The following is a 24976-nucleotide window of genomic DNA, read 5'->3' on the forward strand; positions in this document are numbered from 1 at the left end:
CGCGGATAAACCGCGGGTTGGGCGGTTGACATGACGAAAAAATAGATTTTAATTAGATTCGGGCGGGTGGCGGTTGAACCATCCGGAAATATTTGATATACATGGTTTTGGGATCGGTATCCTTTGCCATTCAAAGAGCCATTTAAGACCCATGTCATAAAGCGAATAAGACAATAGGAGACGCTATGATTCTTTTGAATGACTGCCGGCAGTCACCCAGATTATAAGCATTAGGGCGTGCTATGAAGCCATTGACTTTGTCGCCTACTACAACATGTACGATCTGCTTGTCAGTCCAGCATCATGTTATATGTAGCTTTCGCGGTAACACGCAAACGACTGCAAGACATACTTGGTGACACAGAGTACACTAATGGTTGTAATATAAGCAATTTGAACACTTTTAGTAACATGCACCACGCTGTGAAGCCACACAAATTAAGAACGACAAACACATTTCGGGAGAACATCCTCACAGTGACACAACATAAACGCAACACAACAATTACCCAGAATCCTTTGTATTCATGACAATTCCTGACTATTTTATACCCCCCCCGTGCGTCGGTGTCGGTAAGGTGGGCAGGGTTGGGGCACGGGGGTGTAAAATATATTCAGGATATATCACGGATACAAAGGATTCTGGGTATTTGTTGTGTTGCGTTTATGTTGTGTTACTGTGAGGATGTTCTCCCGAAATGTGTTTGTCAATCTTGTTTGGTGTGGATTCACAGCGTGGCGAATATTAGTAAGTGTTAAAGTTGTTTATATCTCTGTATCACCCAGTATGCCTTTCAATTTTGTACATGTGATTGAGGAAACTGCACACAACATGTTGCCGGACCAACAATCGGTTCGTACATGTTGTTGAAAGTGTCTAAGTCAATGGATTCACAATGCGCCCATATTCTTGTCATCAGGATGAACGTTATTGGATAGTCGCGAGAACGTTAACGGCTCCAATTGTCTTCATTACTCTGTGAAACAGGTTTAAATAGCTCTGTGAGTGGTAAAGGCGGCCGACCTCTGATGTATTTCAGCGGTCGGTTGGCGGGCGGGTACGGTCCTGATAAGATGTTGGTTCGGGTGTACGGCGGGTGGATGGCGACTTTGGTGATGCGGTTGCGGGTGATATAATTGCCTATCCGCGCATCTCTACTACACACCATAGCTCACCAGCATCACAATGTAAACAAACGCCATTGGTGGATCTACACCTGACATCCATTGTAATGATACCAAGTACAGTAGCGTATCTAGTCATTAGTATTATAATTACATTAATATTCTTTGGCATCACAAAATCTTCTTTCGTTTAATTTTTTTTTCATGTTAGAATAGATAGAATAGAATAGATGTTGGGAATACACGTTGGGAAGACTATGTCTCCCGGCTGGCCTGGGAACGCCTTGGGATCCCCCGGAAGAGCTGGACGATGTGGCTGGGGAGAGGGAAGTCTGGGCTTACCTGCTTAGGCTACTGCCCCCGTGCCCCCTTAATTTATAAAAGTACAGCAAAGAGTCAAAATTATTTTGGTCCTGGTACCTGGCTGACTAACAAAACGTACAAATATTTTTGTACTCTATATTAATTCCATTTTGTACAGTTTTAGTGTCAAAATACAACTTTTTATAGAGGTCTGACCATATCTAAAGTTTCGTATTAAAGTTAATTTGATATTTTCTATTGAACATATTGACTTATTTTAATTTCAATATCTTTGTTTGTATTCCTGTGCTTGTTGATGAAAACCGTCCCACACATCCGGCTTGTTTTTCTTCACCTACGAATAATGTAGTGAAGAGCAGCGTATTGGTGCAGAGATATCTTACGCCAGAGGAAACCTAGACAATTGCATCATCTAGGTTTGTTAATCCAATTTTTAAAACGCCAATCTCAATCAAATCAAGGTGTTCACATGCGTCGTAGAAAGCTTATTTTAAGAAATCAAAATAAATCAGTGCACGGAAATGTACTGAGAGTGAGTCTTGATCCCTACCTTGGGGCAGAACACAAACAAAGTAGCAATTACACTCTCAAAGTCATCTCTTTCAACATGGCTTTGCAAGAATTGTTTGTAGCTCCTGCAAACAATTGAAAGACTTGGTATTTGTGTGTCAAAGAAAGAACCCAACGCAGTGCTGGCAACATGCAAGGGGACACCGTGTCTGGCTGTTGTTTTCGCCTTTGTCAACTCACCTACTCCCATTGGTCGGAGGAGCATTTAGAAGAGGAGGAAGGAGGGGAAGCGGCTGAAATCAGAGTCCTCCCCTTGGAAGTAGAGACACTTCCTAGCATGTTTGTGCAAGAGGTGGAGCAGTGAGGTGTAGCGAAAAGGAAAGCAGGACATGAAGCAGCGACACAGGTGCAAGAAGTGGGCCAAAAAGTCTTTAGAGACAAGAAGGAAGGAGCTGTGGAGTTTGTTGTTTAAGAGCAGTGGAGCAGAAGAACACATTTTATTCTGTTCAATTTGGACTTGTCAGCACACGTTTGAATCCAACGCAGGTGAGGACAAAGGTGGAACATGACATTTCCTCCTCTTTTGCTGATTATTCTATCTATTTACATCCACTGCCATGTAAGTCAAACCAGCTTCTGGTGAAATCATGGGCACTTATGTGAACATTGTGACTTTACCTGTTAGTTACGCCGTTAGTTTACCATTATCACATAACTGTAGAAAAGAGGACGTGTCCAAGGATCTTTTTTATTGGGAGGAAAATCAGGTTTTAGTTGTACAGTAGTAATATAACTCATAAAAGTTTTTAAATAAAAAAAAAATCCTAACTCATAAAGCTCCAATAAGTGACATATAGAAACCATTTAGGAGGGGACGCCACGTGACAATCCCGGTATGTTCCCCAAAATGGCAGTGTGTCAGATAAGATAGCTTGTTTCTAAAATTGTAGTATTAAAGCTCGTTTTAAATCCATGTAACAATTGTCACGTTTCAATAGCCTGTTAAATATTACAACTCCTCATACTGAATTTCTTCAATTCATATTTATGTATGTTGTAAAGATGACAAATAATGTGGTTTGCAGTTTTCACTGATAATGCTAGCTTTAAAATCCTAAAATGTGTGTGTACTTGAGTTTCAGTTTGAGCATAAAACATGATACATCACAATTTCAGTTTCTCTTTTCAACATGTTTGAAAAGGAGTAGGAAGATGCAGAGCTTATTTAATCCTAACCCTTTTATTTTACATAACAGCTGCTAAAACTTTTATTCTCTTCCTGTTCCCAATGTATTCACAATATACTCCATAGGTAATCACAATCAAAATAAATAAATAAATAATTGGTGAAGTAAGTTATATTCCATACGATGAGATAAGAAAGATTATATCGAGGCAACAAATATTTTCTTTTTACCATCTGCACTTTGTGGAAAAATGTTTGTTGAAAACTTCCCCAACTGAAACTGTGTTAGCTATAATACTTGCCGTGTTACCTTTCAGTGTTTCCTGTTGATTCACACCGTAAATATGCGCATGTGTATGTGATTGCTCCTCTGCAGTAACAATTGGTGTGTGTGTTGGGGGTATTTAGCTGATACACGCCGAGCTTTGCCCACTGCATTACAATTGCTCCCGTACAATTACATTTCATATAGGACAGTTAAAAATCGGCAGCACGGTGAGAGAGGGATTAGTGCATCCGCCTCACAATACGAAGGTCCTAAGTAGTCCTGGGTTCAATCCCAGGCTCGGGATCTTTCTGTGTGTAGTTTGCATGTTCTCCCTGTGAATGCGTGGGTTCCCTCCGGGTACTCTGGCTTCCTCCCACTTCCAAAGACATGCACCTGGGGATAGGTTGATTGGCAACACTAAATTGGCCCTAGTGTGTGAATGTGAGTGTGAATGTTGTCTGTCTATCTGTGATGAGGTGGCGACTTGTCCAGGGTGTACTCTGCCTTTCGGCCGAATGTAGCTGGGATAGGCTCCAGCACCCCCCGCGACCCCAAAAGGGACAAGCAATAGAAAATTGATGGATGGATGGAGTGCACTGAAATACTTTGTGTGAGAACTTCAAGTTCAAGTACACTGTTTATTTGTACATCATTTCCCTATTATGACTGATGCATGATTTAGTCTTTTCATACGAAGGTCCTGGGTTCAATCATGGGTCTTTCTGTGTGGAGTTTGCATGTTCTCCTCGTGACTGCGTGGGTTCTCTTCGGGTACTCTGGCTTCCTCCAACCTCCAAAGACATGCACCTGGGGATAGGTTGATTGCCAACACTAAATTGGCCCTAGTGTGTGAATGTTGTCTGTCTATCTGTGTTGGCCCTGTGATGAGGTGGCGATTTGTCCAGGGTGTACCCCGCCTTCCGCCCGATTGTAGCTGAGATAGGTGCCAGCGACCCCAAAAAGGGATTAAGCGGTAGAAAATGGATGGATGGATAGCCCATTTCCTGAAAGTGTCATCCAAATATACCGATAACATTTTAAGCTATGTTGCTAACCTTTATAGACTAACTTTCTTACTTTGATGACCTATGGATTTAGTCTTTCTCAAACAGGCTCTTTGATTTACAACTATACTGTTACACTATTATTACTACTAATACTATTGCATTTCACATGTAATATTTACAAAGCTAAAATGGAGAAGAACATATCAATTTGCTCATGTATAAAATGCGTCAGCATGCAAATATATTACATATTCATGGCATACATATAATATAATAACAAATAATGTAAATAATGTATACGACATATATAAAATATTCATTTCATTTCAGAGATCTAAATATTGTATGGAGATGTTGAAAATGATAAAGAGCAGTACTACTAAAAATGCTAACACATAAAAGCCCTTACATTATTCATAAACTTTACAGTTTGTATGTTGTTGGATTAAGGTCAACGAGATTATATGATACAATCTTTTGTTCTCAGTGCCAAAATCAAATACTTTTTTTTCCTTGCAAGGATTATGGAAGCAGTCCACTTTTACCTTTTTCATTTGAAAGGAAACGCAATTTCGTTTCTGTATATTTTTAGAGGAAGAAAACTGGTTTGGTTGTGATTATTGAAAGACAATGTGGTAAAATGGTCATACAATAGTTTGTTCTATTTTGTTCAGGTACTTAATTGCATCTACTACCCCTGTAGTACGTAGTCCAGAGTTATGTCAGTTAAGTGTGTGTACTGTTGAAATACTGTATGTTGTGTCAAAGAATAGGACATGGTTGAACCCGAGTAAAAAGAGAACAAAACCAATATTTGCTTTAGTTTTTGTTAACATCCAAGTTCTTCTCATTCATTTTCACTCATGCCTGGCAAGAATCACATCCACCAATAATATGGAAGCTTTTAGTTAACTGCAACAGTGAAAGCTAAGGAATGTTAATGTAGCACAGCAATCAAGTAAAGCGGTACATTCAAGCGTGAAAGCATTCTGTCCTGGTCTTTCTGTTCTTACCTTTCTATTCTTGCAATAGTTGGAAAAAACAAGCATTCACTTTGACTAACAAGAAACAGGCATCATCTCCAAGTTCAAACTAATCCATAAAAGGTCTTGAATAGTGGTTGTATTCCATCATGTGACTTTTGAACACAGGTAAACAAAGTGGTGGGCCACCAAACCAATATGACTTCTCATGTGCAGCAAACACAGTGTTAACTATCTGAGTACGCAGGAGGCCTATCCATCCATCTATCTATCTATCTATCTATCTATCTATCTATCTATCTATCTATCTATCTATCTATCTATCTATCTATCTATCTATCTATCTATCTATCTATCTATCTATCTATCTATCTATCTATCTATCTATCTATCTATCTATCCATCTATCTATCTATCTATCTAAAAGCAGATACGAGCAAAAAATTCAATCATGCAATGGAATCTATGCCTATACGCTTACCATGTCAATATATCTGGTGCTCCAGACGTCATTCTACACGACAAAACAGAAAAGCAAGGAGGTCTACCACTTCTTTGTATGTGGCTGGGTCAAGGAAATTGCTATCAAGCCTTTCCCAGATAAATATGCATCATTTTTCTTGGTTAAAGTTGAATTTCATGATTTAACTTTGCGTCGACTGCCATATTTGTGGCCTTTTTGCTGCACACGCCGTTTACGAGTATGCATGTTTTTCTCTTTGTTTATCAAAATATAACTATAGCTCCTAACATTGTGTATATGCTAAAAAGCTTCATTTATGATTGCTGCCTCTGGTAAAAGCTTAACTCTTTTAGGTTTTGCTCACATTTGCTTTCCTTTATTTTTTGCTCACCAAGTTGGTGGATTACAAAACCCTCGTAGCAAAAATGTGTTTTAAGAAATACAAATAATATCAAGATAATGCCTAAATGGGAAATAATAAACATAAAATATATCAATCAAATCTTTAACAAAGTGATCACTGCAAACTTGTGGGTTCTGCGATCTGCTCTGGAGTGTGTGCCACTTTTCTTGTTGTTTTCCGTAAAATCTTTCTCTCTTCTGCTCCTCTTTATTACCTTTCGAGGAACTTTGAATAAACTTTTCTTCTCTTTGGGATTTGAAAGGTTCCAACAGCCTAAAACAACGCAAGCATGCGGCATTTTTCTTCGAGAAAGGCAAAATACGACAACAGGCGCCAGTAGGCCTTTCGCAAAGAAACATGCTGTATAATTGAGTTTTTTTTGGGCTGAACTAACTGTTCAAATTGAGAAAAAGATCATCATTTCTTCAGATATCCTCGACAGGTAGTCAAGAAGAGCAGAAGAGTGCAATATTTAACGAAACGATGACAAGAAAAGTAGCAAGCACTCAGTCCAAGGGAGCAGAGTCGAAGGATGCACAAGTTTGCAGTGATCATGTCATGATCCGTTGCCTGAGTCATGTCTTTTTTATGTTTGGTAGCCTTTTCCTATGTTTTAGTGTGGTTCTGTTCCTAGCACTGTTTTGTTTTTTTCTTGTTACTAGGTGCACGGATTTAGTGATTTTTGTCCCCACCAGCTGTTTTTGTCACTATCCATGCTTTTTTAAATACCCGTATCGCTGTTTCCTCAGCGCGGGTTTGTCGTTCGCTCTACGTGGCTCTTTATGTACGTTTTACAATCGTTATCATTGCAGGTAATTTGTCTCACAAACATCCGTACCACAGTGCATCTTTGTAAATGTTGCACAACATCCCCTTTTTTTTATATAATTTGTATTTCTTAAACATGTTCTCTATGAATGTTTTGTGAAGCACCAACTCTGAGTCTAAATAAAATAAATCAAATGTGAGCAAAGCCTAAAAGAGTTTTTACCAAAGGCAGCAATCATAAATGAAGCTTTCAGTGAATACACAATTTTGACACCTATAGTTAAACTTTAATAAAGACAGGGAAAAACCTGCTATACTCATCACCAGCGCCTGCAACAAACAAACATGGATGTAGACTCGAAGTTAAATCATGAAATGCAACCTAACCTAAGCAAAAATGAGGCATATTTATCCGGGAGAGCCTTGTGACCAATTCCACTGCATAGTTTTCATTTTGTGCTCGGATCTGCGTTTTTCAGCAAGATCAGGAAGCGTACTCAGATAGTTTGCACGATTTTTGCTGCAAACCAACCATCTCGGCTTGGTTTATCACCACTTTTTTTTCACTTCCGAGAAGAAGTCACGTGTCATAATACAAGTAATAGGGGCTAACAAAGTTAAAGTGTGATTAATTGTGTCAATGGTGCATTATTCATGTATAAACAGAATAAACACAATTTATTTTGAATGTGCATGGTTCTTTATCTTAGCTGCTGATGGTCACATGAAAGGTGCAAGTTGTTTTACAGTCAGTGATCAGGTCGATGCATAGGCTAGTGCAAAAATAAGTAACGAGACTCCAAATGGTGGTAAATTTTGCTTCAAAATACAACCCGATGGGACTAGTTAAAACCAACATTTAAATATTTTATCGAAGCAAGTTAAAATACTATCTAAAAGCAATAACAAGTTTTTGAGGCAGCAAGAACGCCACTGGTACATAGATAACAAGCAGTGGCCGACAAATAACGGTGGCAGAAAACAAAAGTACCACAAATCAGCTAAGTTATGAAACAGTTCTGTAGCGGCTGTGATGAATTGCAATCCATCAAAATCCCAAAAGTGTGATTAATCTAAATTAAACAATGAATCATTTGACAGCGCCAGTAAAATTTAAAAAAACATTTCTCATTCCGGGTTAAATGTAGAGATTAATCGAAACTAACCATTGCTGCTAGCAGTTTAATTAAAAAAAATAGTTCAGGTTTTTTATTATACAAAGCTAGTTTCATGTTTTATATTTTGTTTTCTTACTACACCCAAAGTAAACCATGAACTTAAAACCGAGGTACGTACAGAACCACGAGAATGGTGAACTGATACACCTAGACTTGTGGCCTTTGACTTAGTTTTACTCCACTGAAAGCGTGTTGGTGTGGTGTTGATGTGAGATGTTTATTCTGGTGGTACTTTGCCTCCTCTAAGACAGAGGTCCAAGGTCTTCCTGCTTTATATACTGTCCCCTCTTTTGTCTTATACCTTTTCTCTCACCTTATCCTGTTCAGATGCAATGGCATGTTTTCCTATGTGATGTAAACTGCCGCTCACCAGGGGGCGTCCAAACATGGACGTCGTCTCTTTTCAACAGTTGAGTCCTGGTAGTTCTTTCAACGATTTGGTGATTAAAACCCACCTAGTGACTCAGGATGAGAATAAGAGATTTGTTAGGGAAGCAGAATTGATAATGAAATGGAGTTTGATTTGTCAGAGGGTGACCCCTGATTTTCACAGGAATCCCCACATAGGTGTATTCTGTGGTACAACACCGTTATGGTCTTTCTATTTCTAGATCCATGCGCTTTTTACAAAACCCAAAACCAGTGATGTCGTAAATAAAAACAGATCACAATGATTTGCCAAACCTTTTCAACCTATATTAAATTGAATAAACTGCAAAAGACAAGATATTTAATGTTCAAACTGAGAAACTTAATTTTTATTTGCAAATAATCATTAACTTAGTATTTAGTGCGTCTCCCATAACAGTGTGACCTCGGACTATGTTAAGGTAACGTGTGGAGTTCCCCAGGGTTCGGTCCTTGGCCCTGCACTCTTCAGCATCTACATGCTGCCGCTAGGTGACATCATACGCAAATACGGTGTTAGCTTTCACTGTTATGCTGATGACACCCAACTCTACATGCCCCTAAAGCTGACCAAAACACCGGATTGTAGTCAGCTGGAGGTGTGTCTTAATGAAATTAAACAATGGATGTCCGCTAATTTTTTGCAACTTAACGCCAAAAAAACGTAAAATGCTGATTATCGGTCCTGCTAGACACCGACCTCTATTTAAAAATTCAACTGTAACATTTGACAACCAAATAATTAAACAAGGTGATTCGGTAAAAAATCTGGGTGACTCGGTAAAAAATCTGGGTATTATCTTTAACCCAACTCTCTCCTTTGAGTCACACATTAAAAGCGTTACTAAAATGGCCTTCTTTCATCTCTGTAATATCGCAAAAATTCGCCGCATTTTGTCCACTAACGACGCTGAGATCATTATCCATGCGTTTGCTACGTCTCGTCTCAATTACTGTAACGTATTATTTTCGGGTCCCCCCATGTCTAGCATTAAACGATTACAGTTGGTACAAAATGCGGCTGCTAGACTTTTGACAAGAACAAGAAAGTTTGATCATATTACGCCTGTACTGGCTCACCTCCACTGGCTTCCTGTGCACTTAAGATGTGACTTTAAGGTTTTACTACTTACCAATAAAATACTACACGGTCTAGCTCCATCATATCTTGCCTATTGTATTGTACCATATGTCCCGGCAAGAAATCTGCGTTCAAAAGACTCCGGCTTATTAGTGATTCCTAAAGCCCAAAAAAAGTCTGCGGGCTATTGAGCGTTTTCCGTTCGGGCTCCAGTACTCTGGAGTTCGAGATGCTACCTCAGTAGAAGCATTTAAGTCTCACCTTAAAACTCATCTGTATACTCTAGCCTTTAAATAGACCTCCTTTTTAGACAAGTTGATCCGCCGCTTCTTTTCTTTTTCTCCTCTGTCCCCCCCTCCCTTGTGGAGGGGGTCCGGTCCGATGACCATGGATGAAGTACTGGCTGTCCAGAGTCGAGACCCAGGATGGACCGCTCGTCGGGACCCAGGATGGACTGCTCGCCTGTGTATCAGTTGGGGACATCTCTACGATGCTGATCCGACTCCGCTTGGGATGGTTTCCTGTGGACAGGACTCTCGCTGCTGTCTTGGATCCGCTTTGAACTGAACTCTCGCGGCTGTGTTGGAGTCACTATGGATTACAATTTCACAGTATCATGTTAGACCCGCTCGACATCCATTGCTTTAGGTCCCCTAGAGGGGGGAGGGTTGCCCACATTTGAGGTCCTCTCCAAGGTTTCTCATAGTCATCATTGTCACTGCCGTCCCACTGGGTGTGAATTCTCCTTGGCCACTGGGTGTGAGTTTTCCTTGCCCTTATGTGGGTTCTTCTGAGGATGTCGTAGTCGTAGTGGTTTGTACAGTCCTTTGAGACATTTGTGATTTAGGACTATATAAATAAACATTGATTGATTGATTGATATTCAATTGAATATATTTTGAAAAGGATTTGCAAATCATTGTATTTGTGACGGACAGCGGGAGAATGAGACGACAGAGAGCTGATGATGTCGTTAGCTGTCAGCGTGTTTAATGACAACTTAGTGTGTAAGTGCGGTGTGTAATTAAACCAAAGAGATATAGTGTGACTAAGTGTGACACTTATCTGAGCGTGGTGGCCAGAGGGTGTTGAGGGTGCGTGTTGAGATTTAGGCAGAAGTCTAATAATGGCAAAGCAGGCTCAAGCGTCAATGGTCTGGCGGATGGTCGAGGACAGGAGCGTGGGGTCGTGGTCGGTGGACAGGCGTGAGGTCGAAGTCCAGGAAGGCAAGGTGGAATCCACAGGTGGTCCAAGATGACGAGACACACAACTCGGCGACAAGGAAGGATGACGGAAGTGTACTCCGTACGAGAAACTACGTTCTGGCATCGGATCTCAGGTTGCGCTGGCTTATGAAGGCTGATCGGTCATAACAGGCAGGTGCGTTAATTGCTGATTGCGCAAAAGCGCGCCAGCAGCGGAGAGAGAGCGGCCATAGGAGTAGCCCGCGGTGCGCTCGTCAGGGCGCACAGCAGAAGGTGAAGCAGCAGGAGTGTGACCCATAACAGGACCCCCGCAATGCAAAACTCCGGCGAGCTTCGGGATGCCTCAGGGTGAGTTCGGTAAAAATCCTCAATAAGGGAGGAGTCGGCGATGTAAGAAGCCAGGACACATGATCTATCCTCAGGTCAATAGCCCTCCCAGTCAATGAGGTAGATCCATTCTCTTCCCTGTCGTCGGACCTTGAAAATCTCCCTGACGGTCCACACTTGGTCCCCATCCTCGAGGACACTTGGTGGAAGGGGAGCAGGATGGAGGGGAGAGGGGGGGCAGTGAACTGCTGGCTACTGGTTTGACCTGAGACATGTGGAACACCGGGTGGGATCTCATGGAATGAGGGAGGTCCAGGCAAACTGCAGCAGGGTTGATCCTGGCTCTGACTGTATAAGGTCCAACGAAACGTGGTGCTAGCTTCTAAGAGGATATCGGGAGGTGGAGGTCATTGGCCCGTAGCAGCACCTGCTGTCCAGACTGGAATTCGGGAGCCAAGATGCCCCGCCGGTTGGCGATGCGACGCATCCTTTCAGATGCCTTCAATAAGGCAGTGCAGTCGGACCTCCACACTTTGCGGCATCGTCTCAAGTGGGCTCAGTTGGACGGGTCTGCCACTTCGATCTCCTGGGAGGAAAATAAAGAAGTTTGGAAACCTTGCCAGCATTCAAAAGGGGACATACCAGTAGCCACACAGGTCATTGAGTTAAAGGAGTACTCCATCCTTGCCAGACCCGGGAAATGAATTGGAGGCCACGATCAGACACAATGTCGGTGGGGATCACGTGACTTCTAATCACATGCTGGACCAGCAGTTCTGCGGTCCCGGCTGTGGATGGGAGTTTAGGCAAGAGTATGAAATGGGCCGCCTTGGAAAACCTGTCGATTATGGTGAGGATTGTGGTGTTACCTTTCGAGGAGGGATGCCCAGTGATGAAGTCAAGAGCGATGTGGGACCAAGGTCGACAAGGGATGGGAAGAGGATGTAAGAGCACAGCAGGAGGGCTGTGGTCTGCCTTGTTCCGGGCGCAGATGCAGCAGGCGGCGATAAACTCGCAAGTATCAGCCTCCATGGAAGGCCACCAGAAGCAGCGTTGAATGAATGCTAGTGATCTGTGGATTCCGGGATGACACGTAAACAGACTTGAATGTGCCCAGTTGAGTACCTTGCTCCTCAAGGGTTGCGGGACGAAAAGTCTATTGGGGAGTCTGTTTCCAGGACCAGGATCGGATCGTAGGGCCGTCCTGACCAGGCCCTTGATTTCCCAAGTTGCCATCCCAAAGATGCAGTTCGGGGGAAGGATGGTCCCTGCAGTTGGTCTGGTGGTGGGTTCCTCTGGTAAGATCCGCGAAAGAGCGTCAGCTTTGCCATTGCGTGAACCGGGTCTGTCGGTGAAAGTGTAATCGAATCGGCCGAAGAACTGTGACCACCGTGCTTGCCTGTTGTTAAGTCTCTTTGAGGAACGGATGTGGATGAGGTCTCGGTGGTCGGTCAGGACCAGGAACGGATGTTTGGACCCCTCCAGCCAGTGTCTCTAATTGACCAAAGCTTCGTTGACGGCCAATAGTTCTTGGTTCCCTGCATCATAGTTCCTTTCGGCTGGGGTTAGGTGTCTGGAAAAGAACGCACAAGGGTGCCACACTCTATTCCCATTTGATCTTTTAGACAATACTGCCCCAATCCCGGAATCAAATGTGTCTACTTCTACAGTGAACGACTTGTCAGGGTCAGGGTGTACCAAGATGGGAGCGGAACTAAATCTCCTCTTAAGGCTCAAGAATGTGCTGTCTGCTTCCTTAATCTAGACAAAAGGTGTGATGGTAGAAGTTAGTGCGTGGAGAGGCGCGACTATCTTGCCGAAGTCGAGTATGAAGCGACGGTAGAACCTTGCAAAGCCTAGGAATCTCCTAAACTCAGTACAAGTGGTGGGTTGGGGTCACTCCACCACTGCCTTGACCTTCTTGGGTATGGCTCAGATGTTACCCCTATCGATGATGTGACCCAAGCAGTTTACCGACGAAGAATGGAACTCACACTTCTCTGCCTTGACGAATAGACGATTCTCGAGGCGGCGCTGGAGAACAAGGCGGACGTGATGTTGATGGTCCTGCAGGTTGTGAAAGAAGAACAAAATATCGTCAAGACATACAACCACAAACTTCTCGAGCATGTCTCTCAGCACTTCATTAACAAGAGCCTGGAAGACAGCTGGGGCGTTAGGCCGAAGGGCATGTTCCGATACTCGAAGTTGCCTAGGTGTTTGTTGAAGTCCGTCTTCCATTCGTCCCCCTTCCTAATCCGGACAAGATGGTATGCATTGCGGAGATCCATCTTGGTGAAAACCGTTGCAGAGGCAAAGGGGTTCGAAAGAGGAGCTCATGAGTGGTAGAGGATACGGGTTCTTGACCGTGATAAAGTTGAGTTTGCGGTAGTCGATGCATGGACGTGGGGACCCATTCTTCTTGCCGACAAAGAATAATCCAGCGGCTACCGGTGATTTGGAGAGGGTGATGATACCAGATGCAAGTGATTCCGTGATGTAGTCAGACATAGCCTTCTTCTCGGATATGGACAGGTCGGATATGGACAGGTTGTACAGGCGGAAAGAAGGGAGTACTGCGTCAGGTACGAGATCAATGGCACAGTTGTATGGTCTGTGCGGGGGTAGTGATAGTGCCTGTGCCTTCCTAAATACAGCTGTAAGTTCAAGGTAGACAGCAGGAACCCCAGATAGGTCAGTTGGGGATGACTTGATCTTGGGGTTTTCCGAGACAGGGGCTGTTGCCTTGAGGCAGTTAGCAAGGCAGGTCATGCTCCAGGCTAGGTTCCTCCTTGAGCTCCAGGAAATATAAGGGTCGTGCTGGCGAAGCCATGAACGGCTGAGGACAAGAGGAGAATCAACAAGCTGATTTGCTCCGTGTGGTTGCCTGACAGGGTTAGTGTGACCAGTGCTGTATGGTGGGGGGTGGGTCCCAGGGAATACCTATCCAAGGCCTGATCTCGTAAAGATTTGTCCAGGGGCAGAAGCTCAATCCCGGCTTGACAGGCGAAATCACGGTCCATGAAGCTCTCATCTGCTTCAGAGTCCAAATATGCTCCCACCTTCAGACTGTTCGACTTCCAAGATAACATTGCGGGAAAAAGAATGATAGGGTCACTGCGACCCTGTGGATAGGTGGTGTGGCTCACTAGAACTCCCCTTACTAGTGAGCCTGATCTTTTGCTCGTGTGGAGCAGGTCTGGATCACGTGACCAGCACAACCACAGTAGAGGCACAGGCGCTGCCGGAACCTCCAAGTCGTGTCCTGCTCAACTGCATAGGTTCCACCCCTCTGGTAGGTGCGGGGGAAAATCCAGACTGGTCTGCCAAGTGGGCGCCTTCAGCCCGATCTCTGGCCACAATAGGGGAGTAGGAAGTGGTCCGAGTCTCCCACGCCGGCCGTCTGGTCCTCTCGCGGGCTTCTGGTCCATGAGCAGGGCCAACTGGAGGTGGTCATGGTAGGTGGCCGGTCGGTCTCGCAACAATCTGTCCTTGATATCTTCGGAGAGGCCCCGAAAGTAGGCGCTCAACAAGGCCTTATTATCCCACCTGCTGTCGGCGGCGAGGGTGCGGAACTTCAGGGTGTAGTTTGTAACAGAACCAGAGCCTTGCTGGAGGGAGTGAAGACGTGAGGCGGCGTCTCCTCCATCGGCGGTGTGAAAAACTGCCCGACACTCAGAGCGAAAAGCAGCAAAAGACCAAGGTTTTGGTCAATAGCTGCAATGGCCCACTGGAGAGCCTTTCCAGTCAACAGAGAAAAAAATAAAGGCTATATTGGCCCCATCAGAAGTGTCATGGGAGGTCTGGTGACAAAAAAAACATGTCGCACTGGACCGGAAGTCACGGCAAAGTTCAAAATCCCCTTCAAAAGCTCTGGGACTAGGCTCGCAGAAGGAAGGGGTCAGAATGGGGGATGCAGCACCGGACGCGGCTCGCTCGAATTGATCAAGTCCAGTCGAGCCAACAGGCTAGCAAAAGCAGCATCCAGTTTGTTCTCCTGTACGCAAAAGCCCTCTTGGTGCTGCTGAAGTGCCGTGTGCATGACCGCGACACTGGGGATGAAGGAGGCTTGGGAGGTGAGCAGGGTACGTGTCATGTCTTTGCCATTTGGTTCTGTCGTGGCCAGAACGTATTGTGACGGGACAGCGGGAGAAGAAGACGACCGAGAGGCGATGACGTTGTTAGCTGTCAGCGTGTTTAATGACAGCTTAGTGTGTAAGAACGGTGTGTAATTATACCAAAGAGATATCGTGTGACTAAGTCTGAAACTTATCTGAGCGTGGTGGCCAGAGGGTGTTGAGGGTGCGTGTTGAGATCCAAGTGGAAGGCAGGCGGATGGTTGAAGTCCAGGAAGGCAAGGGGGAATCCACAAGAGGTCCAAGATGACGAGACATATGACGAGACATATGATGAGACATATAACTCGACGACAAGGAGTGGGACGGCGCAGTGGCACAGTGGCCGTGCGCAACCCGAGGGTCCCTGGTTTAATCCCCACCTAGTACCAACCTCGTCACTTGCGTTGTGTCCTGAGCAAGACACTTCACCCTTGCTCCTGGTGGGTGCTGGTTAGCGCCTTGCATGGCAGCTCCCTCCATCAGTGTGTGAATGTGTGTGTGAATGGGTAAATGTGGAAGTAGTGTCAAAGCGCTTTGAGTACCTTGAAGGTAGAAAAGCGCTATACAAGTACAACCCATTTATGACGTAAAGTGTTCTAGGTACGAGAAGCTATATTCTGGCATTGGATCTCAGGTTGCGCAGGCTTATGAAGGCTGATCACTCATCACAGGCAGGTGCGTTGATTGCTAATTGCACACAGCCGCGCGGAAGCACGCCCGCAGCAGAAAGAGAGCGGCCGTGTGCGTGGCCCGCATTGTGCTCGTCAGGGCACACAGTAGGAGGGGAGGCACCAGGAGTGTGACCCATAACAGTATTCTGTTTTTATATACAATTTACACTCGGGCTGGGCGATATGGCCTTTTTTTTAATATCTCAATATTTTTAGGCCATATCCCGATACACGATATACATCCCGATATTTTGTCTTGGCCTTGAATTAACACTTGATACATATAATCACAGCAGTATGATGATTCTATGTGTCTACATTAAAACATTATTGTTCATACTGCCTTAATCTATGGTCATTTTAAACTTTCATGCAGAGAAGGACACCACAACTAAGTCAATTGACCAAAACTGAATTTATTAAACAGTTATTGAGCAATGGCACAAACGTTCATGTCATTTCTAAAACAGAAAGTGCAAGACTGTCAAAGACATTTTAAGTGTCAAATAAAAATGAGCTGCATAATAGGAAATCAAATAGTGTTCGTCCTTCGCTTTTTGGTAGGTTTCTACGGACGTTATTAAATTCTGTTGACCATTTTTTTCATACGGTGTTAATGTGGAAATGTTTGCCTTGGCGTTTTGATGGTGTGGGCGTGTGGCACCGAACGGAGATGTTGACATGCGTAGTACGTAGTTTTCTTTCTCTAGCAGGTGACTTTTCAAATGATGCTACATATTAGCAGTAATGCTACTTTTAATAGCAACGCTTTTGCCGCATGCTTGACTTATTACGGTTGTTTGTTTGACATATTCCCACTTGAAGCCAAACCACCGCCAGACGATAAACCCATGCTGTTTTTCTTGGGAATTACTTCTTCTTTCTCTTGTATTACCACTCGCACGGGTCTGTTAGCACCACAGCTAACGTTACCCATGCTGCTACATCTCTGCTCCGCGAGGGCTTATACGTATGTGACGTATGACGTGACAGTATGTGACGTGTGTAAGAAGGTGCGCTTGCTGTCTGTGAGAAGGAGAGACAGGAAAGAGCGAGAAAAGCCTGTAGTGTAATGCCCGCAGTTAAAAGCAACTGCGTGAGAACATATACTTGAGTATCACGATATAGTCATTTTCTATATCGCACAGAGATAAACCCGTGATATATCGTGTATATCGATACATCGCAAAGTCCTAATTTACTCATTTAAGGTTTGTATATGCAGTTTCTATTTTCCCGGTCGCCGCAATACAGTAGATCAATTTAGTTAAAATCTGATTGTGTTCGACACAAAGTTATCCGGTTTATTTTCAAAACACAACTTTGTCTTCAAGGTGGATCTAGTTTTACACTTTTAAACATCCTATTGGGCGGGGACAGACATGAAGTCAACTTGTACAAAGTTTTCAAGCATTATTATACTTTGTTGAACCAAATGCTGATTTCTGGAGGTCCAATATAAAAAATCTTGTATAGGCATGTCCCGGACAGCTATGTGTGCATTCGGGGGTCCTGTGTCAAATGCTAGTTGATACGGAGAGGCAGGGGCTTGATTTGTGGGAGATGTGTGTGTCTACGTTGCTTGCCAGGGATGATGTTAATGTTGTGTGTTGCTTTCTACAAAAAATAACTTTGTCATCCTGCGAGGCAAAACCGTTGTCTTTTTCACAAGTCAATTCAAGTCAATGCCGTCAGATGGACGGCAGAACTCGAGATGTTCTGCGGTGTTTACCTCAGCGTTTACTTTATCATATGGTTATGCGCAGATTCGCAAGACTCTTAAAAGTTTTGTGCCGAACAAAACAGCGTTGGGGTTAACCGGACAGAGAATGGCGCTGCTGTTCCGCGACGATTATGCACCGCGACTGTGACGCGTCCTGTGGAATTTAGGGGTCAGGAACACAAAAAGGCAGTGGATTAAACTTTTACTGACTCTGTAAAGTTATTCCAGTCTTTGGAGGAATAATTAGATATGAAAGGGTGATGGGTCGAATGCAGGGAATAATTTCGCCACACCTAGTGTGTGTGTGACAATCATTGGTACTTTAAATATGTAATTCGCACAATTGATTATATGAACCAGAAGAGTTTAGATTATTGTAATGATTACTGTAAGGGCTTCATCTACTGAAGATCTGCATGTATTACAACAAGTGCAAACTAGATAGCACACACAAACCTGATCTACTGAGCTAGTGCGCAGAGGGTTGTGTCGCTTATGTTTACAAAATCCATTTAGGTGTTTTTGTCTTTATGAATATGCAGAATATGTGCTGATCTTCAGAACATCCACACTACTGGGAGAAGAAAATGCACACTTAATAAATTAGCACATTCAGTTTGATTTGTCAAGACTAAAACTGTACAGCAGCTGCTGTTTTGGGTCTATTTTTATAACGTCTAGAAAGGACGTTCAAACTGGCAGTCGGGCAGAAATGGCTGTGAAAGAGGAGTCGACCACGCTGCTGCTCTGTCCTACTAACAAATAAGGGCTGTCAAAAAAAAAAATTGATATATCGTCTGTTCAGCAATATGATTTTATACATTTTTAAATGCTGGATGACTTAAAGGGCTTATTGAAACAAATGTATTTAAAGTTTTTTGGTGTCTGCTTTTATTTTAATTCTTTTTTTAATTGTTTGTTTTTTAATTCAGGAAATATATTATAATATATCTCGTATATACATGAGAGGAGCCAGACGAGGTGGTTCGGGCATCTGGTCAGGATTACACCTGAACGTCTCCCTAGGGAGTTGTTTCGGGCACGTCCGACCGGTAGGAGGCCTTGGGGAAGACTCAGGACACGTTGGGAAGACTATCTCTCCCGGCTGGCTTGGGAACGCCTTGGGATTCCCCGGGATGAGCTGGACGAATTGGCTGGGGAGATGGAAGTCTGGGCTTCCGGATAAACGGAAGAAGATGGATGGATGGATATATCTCCTATATCCGGGGTGCCCGTTACGTCAATCGTGAGCTACCGGTCGATCGCGGAGGATGTGTTAGTCGATCGTCAGCCAGGCATTTAGAAAAATAGACCTAAAAATTAGCGATCCTCAATCTTCACCAAGACGTCACTTTCGTCACTTGATTGACATTCACGACACCTGAGGGTCTCGTGAGATGACACTGGCTGCTGCCAGCTGATTATTAATTTGCGCCGTACCTGCTGTCAAAACTCTAAACACCTACTGCACACTTCCTATCTTCACAATAAAAGCGCTGCTTCCTCTTCCCTGCGCTACCAAAATAAGAGTCTCAGAAAGCTGGCGTGCACAAGCTAGCAAGCTACGGATTTAATGGATTTCTTGTAAAGTGTATAAAAACAAGAATGGAATCTGGACAAATAAGATGCCAAAAACCAACCCACCCAAGGTCACCTCCATATTTATACTGTTGACTGTAAATCAGAATGTGCAATAATGTTATGTTACTTACTGTGCCTTGTATATACAATTTTTATTTTTTATTTTTAGCTAAGTAACGTGTGACTTATTGAAGGGTGGACTGGCAAAGTAAGATTTTCATTGTACGCAAACCGTCTGTTTAACTGTGCATATGACAATAAACAATCTTGAATCTTGAATCTTGAACTTTCATGTGGTATTGGAGAGACAGGAGGACTTTTGTTCTCCTCCATTTGAAAATGCAGACGTTATCCGCACTTCTGTCGGATTCCAATCAATGCAAGTCATCCGAATCAGGTAATACGCCAACTTATATTCTTGTCTTCATGAAAGAAAGGACTCTATATGTCAGGGGTCGGGAACCTTTTTGGCTGAGAGAGCCATAGAAGCCAAATATTTGTAAAAGTATTTCCGTGAGAGCCATATATATATATATTTTTTTTTTTTTAACACTGAATACAACTATATGCGTGCATTTTTAAGAAAGAACAACATTTTTAGGGTATAATAAGTCTCTTATTCTTTTTAATGACATTGTTATTCTGAGGCTAACCAACAATAAATAAAACACTTCTTACCATTAATGCAACTTCTTGAACAGGTGTGGTAGAAACCGGATGGATGGATGGATGGATGGATGAAAATACATGAGAATGTTTTATATTTTGAACGTTATTTTTAACACTGTGATTACCAGCGGAATTATTCATTACTCATTGTGTTAAGCAATGTCAGCTAAGATTTATCTGAGAGCCAGGTGCAGTCATTAAAAGAGCCACATCTGGCTCTAGAGCCATAGGTTCCCTACCCCTGCTATATGTGTTAAACATTATTGCATTATCATTAAAAACCTTTAATATGTTAACAAAAACGTATGTTTCATAAATAAAAACATGTAAATGATATATATGAATGAGGTAGATCCCCTCAACTTGGTCAATTGAAAAGTAGCTCGCCTGTAGGAGAAGTGTGGGCACCCCTGTCCTATATGAAAAAACATAGTAGCATATGCATTTTATTGTGTTTGGATCATCACAGATGCATGAATGAGCTATGGTATTGTGATGGTCAGCTACCTCCCTGCAGAGCGAGCCGTCAGTGAGCTCAAAATAGTTTTTGTGGTCTTCAATGCGATTCTATAACGCAGAAAAAGTGTTACAAATTCCATTCGGTGCTGCTTGTTGAACATTGCAAAACCTCACTGGTTGGAGTGCCTAATAACATGAATGTGAAGGGAAATGAGTGTTTCCATGGGCACATAGTGCCAGCTTTTGCCATTTTTATTAATTGTACACAGTCTTTATAAAAGAGACGCAACACAGACAATATGTATAATACACGCAATTTAGCGTGTCGTATTAGGATCTTAGATCCGGTTCTTAGTCGGTTACAGTTTAATCGATTTAGAAAGACTGATGAAAGAGACAGGCCTGGCAAGAACTTGCGTTCGAAGTCGAGCAAGAATGTGTATTGTTGACATTTTACTGCATACTCTTACAAAATTGGTACTTTTGAAACTGTGATTTAGGGGTGTCTTGATCCAATATTAATATCGGTTTGTTATCAGCAAAAAACAAGTATCGGATTATATCGGTTTGCATCTAAAATGTATGATATACAGTAAGCTCTCCAATACAAGCAGTCCTGCAGCGTGTTTATTTGTACAAAGCTCCGAAGGGCACTCAAAGTTGGTCTTTTCTTGCTTTTTGGTCTAGTCATTTTCAAAAGTTAAACATGTTAGACTATAGGCTACTATAGGAGCTAGCAGCTACACGACAGCTAAACACACAATATCACACAAGCTAGATATACATAACACATTTCCTTAATTGAACAACATTGCAGTCGAAAGCATCACCTTTGTCAATATAAACAAGTGTTAAATAATTATAGTTGCATAATACTTACAGATACAAAGTCCACAGGGAAGAAGTGCATTAGATGGTGTGGGTTCAAATCCGGGAATGTTGTTGTGGTTTGTGAAGCACTTTGAGGCACTTGTGATTAAGGGATACATACGTAAACTTTGGTTGATTGATTGATCAGAAAGTATCCTTTAACAAACGTGTTTGCATCATTAAACCCAGTTTGTTGTGAGCTTAATTATTGTGGCCACAAGGTGTCGCCAAAAATAAAAGTCCACTTAAATTTGGGACGGCGTGGCGCAGTGGAAGAGTGGCCGCGCACAACCCGAGGGTCCCTGGTTCAATCCCCACCTAGTACCAACCTCGTCACGTCCGTTGTGTCCTGAGCAAGACACTTTACCCTTGCTCCTGATGGGTGCTGGTTGGCGCCTTGCGTGGCAGCTCCCTCCATCAGTGTGTGAATGTGTGTGTGAATGGGTGAATGTGGAAGTAGTGTCAAAGCGCTTTGAGTACCTTAAAGGTAGAAAAAGCGCTATACATGTACAACCCATTTATCATTTATTTACAGACAGCTAAAGTCCATTGCAGAGTGCCATTGTTCTCTCAGTAATCTCACTTGATCAAACTTGTTCAAACATTTCACAAAACAAAATAAAAGCATGTATGAATAATACCAATATTGTATCGGACTAATATCTGTATTGGCCAATACTCAAGGCTTCAATATTGGTATAGTATCAGAAGTCAAAAAGTTGTATTGGGACAGTCCTTGTGTTTGTTGCTTAAACAGTACTTGAACTGATTCTTAAAACATTGAAAACACACATATTTTTTTGCTCAACTCGAAGTTTTAATGAAGCCCACCACACAGGTACATTATACACGGCCGTTAGTTCTACTGCTGTCAAAACACCACTGGCCCCGTTGCCTAGGACCCCGCCTGAACCCCTAGTGGTGGTCACGGTGCAGCCTGATCAAAAATGGCACATGAACATTACAACACAAACACTTAATTTTTACGGAATTTCAAGGTGACCAGAATTTCAATCAAAATACAAAGTATACATTCAAAATTAACAAAAAGTCCTCAAATTGGCAGAGATATTGCAACAAAATCCGCAACATATGTAGAAAACAGAGAATGTGCAAAAAATGTCTTGCTTGTGGTGTAATGTTGATTGCTTCTTCTGATTGGAGGACAGGTCTCCAATAATATTGTTATAAACAACTTTGCTTCTAAAAGATACAACCTCTATCTTTTTTATTGATTGATTGATTTTTTACTTGTAGTTGATATATTGATTTATGGTATTTTCTTGTGATGTATTTGGATTACCTTATTGTATTTTGACTGTTTTGCCAGCAGGTACAAAACATTGAAACAGGATTGACAACTTACTGAATTAGGTAACGTCTGTTTCTGACATTTATTTGACCATTAAATTTGGTCATTTCCCAACCCAAAAAAAATGATCCATTGTTAGACAGCAATGTTGTCTCAAAATACTTTGCAACATTTTTCAAAGTAAAGTTTAAAGGACAAGTTTGTACAATCGTTTCAATGTATTGTGCCTGGTGGGATAAGCCTGTCTCCCAAATCCTTCAAGTCCCTACTTGTAAAAAGCTATAAATGAAATACATGTAGAAGACAGAATAATACCAACAATAAAATTCTCTTGTTGTCCTCTCCAGTGTGAGGATGTTTCGTTCTACCTGAGCTTCCTTCCACACCTTTATTCCTCAACGCTCTCTGTCGCCATCCCATCATGAACCTGCTGTGTCGTGGACATCTAAAGCTTTTAGTGGCGTCTCTAACAGCTGTTGTGCTGCTCACCTGGCTCTACCTGCTGTCTGGAAATATTGAGAGTAAGTACCAAGGAAGAAGGAGAAGTACTACATACACACTACTACATACATGAACTCGGATTTAGATACTGATGATGCTCACGGTTGAGTTAATTGGGAGCTGCCCTTTTTTTTTTTTTTACGCCATCATTTACAAACCTTATGTGAGACAAGAACACACGTACTTCTCTTTTCTGTGCATTTTGAATTGAGAAAAACCTGATAGCAATAAACGGCTAACAATGTCTCCTGAACCACCAGCAGCACTCCATTTACATGCGGTGACCTGCATAGTCACCAAGCTAAAGCGATGTTGCTACTTTGAAAGCTAACACAGAAGAATTACTTTTGGTAACGCAGAGACACTCACACTGCTTCTTTGGCCACTTGCGAGAAGCAAGCTAGCTACTGAACTACCACTCCTGCTGTTGAATCGCCTCAGAGTTTTGAAAAGCTAATGCTGGATCAGAAATTACGCCTCACACCAGTTAAGTAAAAAGTTGTGGCCATAACTCAAAAGTTGGTCAACTTTGAAATTCAACTTAGACTGGAAAACATAGCTGGGAGTTGCTAATTGATAGGAGTGGTAAATTAATAATTGTATCCCAGAAATTTTTACCTGAATAGTGAAGATTATGCTGAATTTACCGGATGAACAGGGAGTACACATCTTGTGCATCTTTCTGCATCCCAGTGAAAGCAAAGATTGTAAGATTTCTTGTCTAGCACTTACCAATAGTACTGCATGATAATTTAGTTTAGGGTTTCCCTAGAGCTGGATCTGCTTAACACCCATCTTTTAAAACTTGTACTTCATCCTTCATATAGTCAAGCTAAAAAAGATGAAGTTCTCAATCTGCATTTCTCCCGAAATAGTTGTTGTTGGCTGTCATGATGTCTGCAGTGATTAGTGATAGTATTCTTAATTTTTGTTGGCAGAAATAGTGATGGTTGCTTCGGAAGATGCCGGAAGCCATTCAAGGTGCCCCAAAGATGCATCAAATGTTTGATAGGGTGAGCAAAGCTGTCGGCAGAGCTGTCGGCAGAGCTGTGGGCAATCGTAAACTGGATTACATCTTGGAGAAGCCTTCCTTTTTGCAGGGCAGAAATGATGATCCATTTGAGAGCCAAAATTTACAACTAAATTAGATACGTCTGTTGGAATGCGTCTGCTTGCCGTAATTCAAATAATCCTGATCTACAATTCCATTATGAAAAAAACCCAGTTTGACCAGTTCAGCGAAAGCCTCTCTAAAACTTTCCCCGCCTCCTTCAAAGACACGTGGGATGTTTGACTCTGTTGGACTAATGTTGGATGCTTCAAAATCAACCAAATGTGTTATTGCAATGTCACTGTACGAAATGACGCCAATGCCGTTTGGAGGGACTTCCAGATTTAAGGCTTCCATAAACTATTAAGTTAAAGTACCAATGATTGTCACACACACATACTAGATGCGGGACTTGAGGGGAGCATTTTAGCATGCATACAACCCACCCTCAGCCAACATATTTGCCACTTAAACTCATGCGATATAAAAGCAGAGCACCTGGTTGCTGCAGTCAGAGCTGAATGCCCGCCTCGCCCTCGCGTTGAAAGTCTTGAGTTTTGTATGTTTTAATGTGTGCTCATATGTTCTTTAACTCGCGGCACAGTTTTTGAGGGTGCATGGGAGTTTGACCAGTCAGTGATAAGAGACTTGGAGGAGTGGTCCGGGAATATGGGACATCGAACAGTTTGATTGCGGTGGTCCGCGCCCTGTATGATCAGTGTCAGAGTTTTGTCTGCACTGCAGGAGTAAGTCGAATCCGTTTGAAGTAAGGGTTGAACTACGTC

At 42.6% G+C, this 24976-nt stretch overlaps 1 protein-coding gene and 1 long non-coding RNA gene across 7 annotated transcripts in view; one reads left to right on the forward strand and one right to left on the reverse strand.

The window, feature by feature from the left end:
* LOC133541056 (uncharacterized) overlaps positions 1–2158 on the reverse strand; it is a 31216-nt gene extending 29058 nt beyond the window's left edge. For all 3 annotated transcript variants that reach the window (XR_009803783.1, XR_009803786.1, XR_009803784.1), the window contains exon 1: positions 2000–2158. This is a non-coding gene — a long non-coding RNA (uncharacterized LOC133541056). The remainder of the gene's footprint in view (positions 1–1999) is intronic.
* The window catches only part of large2 (LARGE xylosyl- and glucuronyltransferase 2), a 144046-nt gene that overhangs the window by 49650 nt on the left and 69420 nt on the right, over positions 1–24976 (forward strand). Inside the window, exons 1-2 of one of the 4 annotated variants that reach the window (XM_061884113.1) lie at positions 2368–2505; positions 22987–23160. In XM_061884113.1, the coding sequence (XP_061740097.1) occupies positions 23061–23160 (100 nt within the window). In that variant the 5' untranslated portion in view covers positions 2368–2505; positions 22987–23060. Of the gene's footprint in view, positions 1–2253; positions 2506–22986; positions 23161–24976 lie in introns of those variants that run through there. The other 3 variants (XM_061884104.1, XR_009803781.1, XM_061884090.1) reach the window with 3 other exon arrangements.

Source organism: Nerophis ophidion, linkage group LG02, assembly GCF_033978795.1.
Source record: "Nerophis ophidion isolate RoL-2023_Sa linkage group LG02, RoL_Noph_v1.0, whole genome shotgun sequence".
Lineage (NCBI taxonomy): Eukaryota > Metazoa > Chordata > Actinopteri > Syngnathiformes > Syngnathidae > Nerophis > Nerophis ophidion.